Source organism: Bidens hawaiensis, unplaced genomic scaffold, assembly GCF_021521415.1.
Source record: "Bidens hawaiensis isolate Kalapana, Puna unplaced genomic scaffold, B.hawaiensis_p1.1 tig00011436_1, whole genome shotgun sequence".
Taxonomy (NCBI): Eukaryota; Viridiplantae; Streptophyta; class Magnoliopsida; order Asterales; family Asteraceae; genus Bidens; species Bidens hawaiensis.
This window is the reverse complement of record NW_027491890.1, coordinates 109,406-113,212: the sequence shown is the minus strand read 5'-3', so window position 1 is coordinate 113,212 and position 3,807 is coordinate 109,406. Positions and strand designations below refer to the sequence as shown.

The 3,807-nt window shown below is 34.5% G+C and overlaps 1 protein-coding gene across 1 annotated transcript; it reads right to left on the bottom strand.

Annotated features, from left to right (window-relative positions):
* Positions 1-998: 998 nt before the first annotated feature.
* Positions 999-3,487, bottom strand: LOC143537908 (serine/threonine-protein kinase SRK2A-like). Its single transcript, XM_077031572.1, has 9 exons — positions 2,931-3,487; positions 2,778-2,852; positions 2,608-2,709; positions 2,462-2,515; positions 2,279-2,371; positions 2,092-2,184; positions 1,789-1,893; positions 1,619-1,717; positions 999-1,525 (listed from the first exon to the last, which is right to left on the bottom strand). Exons 1-9 carry the CDS (start codon positions 3,048-3,050, stop codon positions 1,199-1,201), a joined length of 1,068 nt encoding a protein of 355 aa, XP_076887687.1. The 5' UTR covers positions 3,051-3,487; the 3' UTR covers positions 999-1,198.
* Between the last annotated feature and the right edge of the window lie 320 nt (positions 3,488-3,807).

The following is a 3,807-nucleotide window of genomic DNA, read 5'->3' as shown; positions in this document are numbered from 1 at the left end:
GATTGCAAGTATGTATGCGACTATAAAACCACATATCCTGTTCTTATTAAACAAGCAAAACATGCTTTAAAAGTAACTAGTTTTATTTTATTTTTCTCTCTTATAATTTTGTTAATTTTTATTTATGATTTAAAAACACTTTTAAAATGTATTAGTAGAAATAATTTGATACACAACTATTTATTAGCATGCCGACATGAAATCAGGTGCAGGAGAAGCGTGGCGAATTGAAAGTGATGATCATGATGTTACGTAATACCACTTGTCCATGTACCTAATTGATTGGTTTACATCTATCACTTGGTTATGTAATCAGATGGATCTCGACTCATTCATATATCATATAATATCCACTTCACTTTAAAATAATGGTTTCATTAGTTTAACTGTATCTTAACACGAATGATATCATTATTATTCTTTTTGTCTAGAATTTATTTGCATATAAATTACATAATCAACAAGTCATTAGAAAAAAAAGCAATTATACACCCAATTAAATATCAACTTTTGTCTAAGGAGAAATTAGACAGAGAATGAATTATTTTACCTAATCACATTTTATGTGACTAAATTAAAATTAATGAGATAATGGAAGGAACATTGATAATATAATACCATGTTAAATTATCTAAGGCCATTAATCGACACAGGTGGTTATAACAATTTCGTTTTTCTTAACTATGTGATTCTAGATATTAGAGAGAAACAACTAGATTATCCAAGGCCAATAATTGTGTGACCAAGACATTTTTACGTAAACACATTTACATACCTACATGTGTATATGTTTTGAATAGAGTCGTGTAAGTAGAAACAAAAGAAAATTGTATTTATTTTTTTGTCAACATTCTTCTAATCCGATAATATGTAATCAACTTGTACCAAGCTTGGAATGTTATGTATTTCGATCTTGTGTTTGTATCCAAACTCAACAAATAATCTTGACTCATAATTTACAAATACAAAATCATTAAACTACAAACCAAACATTTAAATAAAACAAAACCACCATAATATAAAATTATAATTTTTGCCAAAAAGAACCCAATTCAGAAACTTGAAATGGAAGTATAATTGCACCACAAACCTAAAGTCCTCACACACCAGCACACCTATTTAACACAAATACCACACAAATTTACAGATTTAGCCTCCATTTTTACACAACACTTCCAACTAATAAACACCAATAATCTCAAATAGGACCAACTTCTCCGCTTTCATGAGCTTCTTTCACTCGCTTATCATACTCATCTTCTTCCCCTTCATCTTCATCTCCGCCTTCTCCCTCTTCTTCTTTCTCATCCTCCTCGTCATCCCCCCATCCATAACCACTGTGGGAGCGCGGGACTGGTGGTGCGACCCGTGCCTCCTCAACAATCTTCATAATTTCCTCCACACTTTGTGGAGAAAATGTTGGATTTTCCTTCCTGTAATATGCAGCCTGCGCTGTTTCAGTTAGTTCCCGAGGCAAGTTCTTCAAGAACCATGGATGACTCTTGATTTCCTCCAAAGTGATTCTCTGAAACAAAACCAAAACAGAAACAAATGTTTAATGTTTTGATATTGTTTTATGGTATTGAATAATATTATAATATGCGTTTGGTATGTGTACCCTCAATGCATTGGCAACAAATATGCGAGAAAGAAGGTGTCTACAGTCTTGAGATATGTGAACATAGTCTGGTATTTTGTATTGAACAGCCATTATACGCTGCGGGTCAAAGTCGAAGGTCAAAGTTAATGTAAAAAAGTGAAAAGAAATGTTATTATAAAGCAAGTTACTTGAATTGTTTTCCTAAAGTTCTTGGGATCTTCTTGGTCTTCAAAAGGGTACGCCCCCACAAGCATCACGTAAAGTGTCACTCCACACGACCAAACATCCGCTGTCTAAACACCACAAACCAAAATTCACAGACACCAAGCATATAGAATTTGAAAATCTAATAATAATGTTGGATAAAAGATGTACACAAACAACAAATATTTCACAACTTTCATCAACATCTGCTTAGAGCAATTTGTCCCGGTTACCAAGAAAACACATACCCGAAAAAGAATAAGAATAGCAGAGACAAGATATTTTACCTTTCCATCATATTCTCTACGAGAAAGAACCTCAGGAGCAATGTATGCAGGGGTGCCAACAGTGGATTTAGGTCTCGAGTGCAGCAGTGATGACTACAGAATAAATGAACAACATTGAAAATGATAATATACCCAATTCACTTACAAAATATACTTGACCGTGGTTATTCTATATTTATATGAGTACCTTTGAGTAACCAAAGTCACAGATTTTGAGGCGCGGTGCAGGGCTCCCGTCTAACAGAGTGTTCTCAAGCTTCAAATCTCTATGACAAATTTGCTGTACAACATTAACAACACGTAAATTAACGAAATTTAATCACATATGACATCATATCAATGCATACATAACAAATATCATTATATGTACCATGAAATGACAGTAGTGAACTCCAGATATCAGCTGCTGGAAGAAGTATCTAGCCTAAAAAAACCAACAGAAAACATCAAGACCGATAAACGATCTACTAACCTCAATCAAATAAAACAATTCTTGTTTCTTAATATGAATACAACCTCATCTTCACTGAATCTTCCAGCATTACAAATCCTCTCGAAAAGCTCCCCACCAGCAGCATACTCCATCACAATAGCAAGGTGTGTTGGCGTAAGCACCACCTATTAATAAACAAATAAATCAAAAACCACCACCAATTCAACTGCCACAAAAACAATGAATCAGTTACCTCTCGAAACCGAATAATATTTGGATGCCGAAGCGATCTGTGATTAATGATTTCCCTAGCAACATTCTCATCAATCTACAACCAAACATAACATAACATAACATAACCTAATCATAATAATAACATCAAAATCAATTATGTATTTATATATACCTTGTGGCCTCTTTCGATATACTTCATGGCAACAAGCTCTTTGGTAACCTTGTTCCTCATCAATCTGGCAACACCAAAGTTACCAGATCCTATATCCTTCACAAGCTCGTACTTATCCATTACTCAATTACACTAATTCTAATTCAATCGAAAACCCTAAGAGAGAGAAAGAAAGGAAGAAGTACGCTACAGATTTTAATTAAAAAAATTGGGAATCAGGGATCGGGAATTGAATTATTGGAGTGGTGTTGCGTGGGTTGATTGGATTGATTGATTCGTTTGTTGTGTTGTGTAGCAAAAAGTGAAAAAAAAAACCCTAATTAAGGTAGAGCTGGCAATTAGGGCTGGCTAATTGATGGTGAAAAGAATAGATTTGGGGGAAAAGACTGAGAGAGGTTGCGAAGGATTAAAGGAAAGTATTAATATTATTAATATTATTATTATGTATTGAGAGAAGAATGAAAGAGAACATGCAGCCCAACAGCGAAAAGGGTGTGTTTTTGTTCCTGCTGTCTGTCTGTGTGTGATATCAATATCTTTGTGAGAGAGAGATAAGGGTAGGCAAATATATAAATTAGGTTATTATTATTACGGAGTATTAACTTAAGGTTAAGGTTATATGGCCCATATGTATGGGGGGTTATTATCATGGGTTAATAATTTCATTTGGGTCACCAAATTTAATTCTATTGAAATTTGTTTCCAATAATTAATTAGATGCCACCATGCCCTCCACCACCATCCAGACACGGTAGTTGTCGCCTCCGTTGTCACTACTTCCATTGTTACCGGCATCATTTCTATCGTTGGCCCGATGTGTTGTTGATGTAACCACCGGTATCTAATCTGCACTGAAGTCATGGTTAACGTAGTTCCA

Coding starts and splice junctions, on each gene's coding strand:
- LOC143537908 (XM_077031572.1), bottom strand. CDS start 3,050: ATGGATAAGTACGAGCTTGTGAAGGATATAGGATCTGGTAACTTTGGT. Junction 2,372..2,461: donor TTCACTACTGTCATTTCATG/GTACATATAATG, acceptor AATGTTGTACAG/CAAATTTGTCATAGAGATTT. Junction 2,185..2,278: donor GTGACTTTGGTTACTCAAAG/GTACTCATATAA, acceptor TTTATTCTGTAG/TCATCACTGCTGCACTCGAG.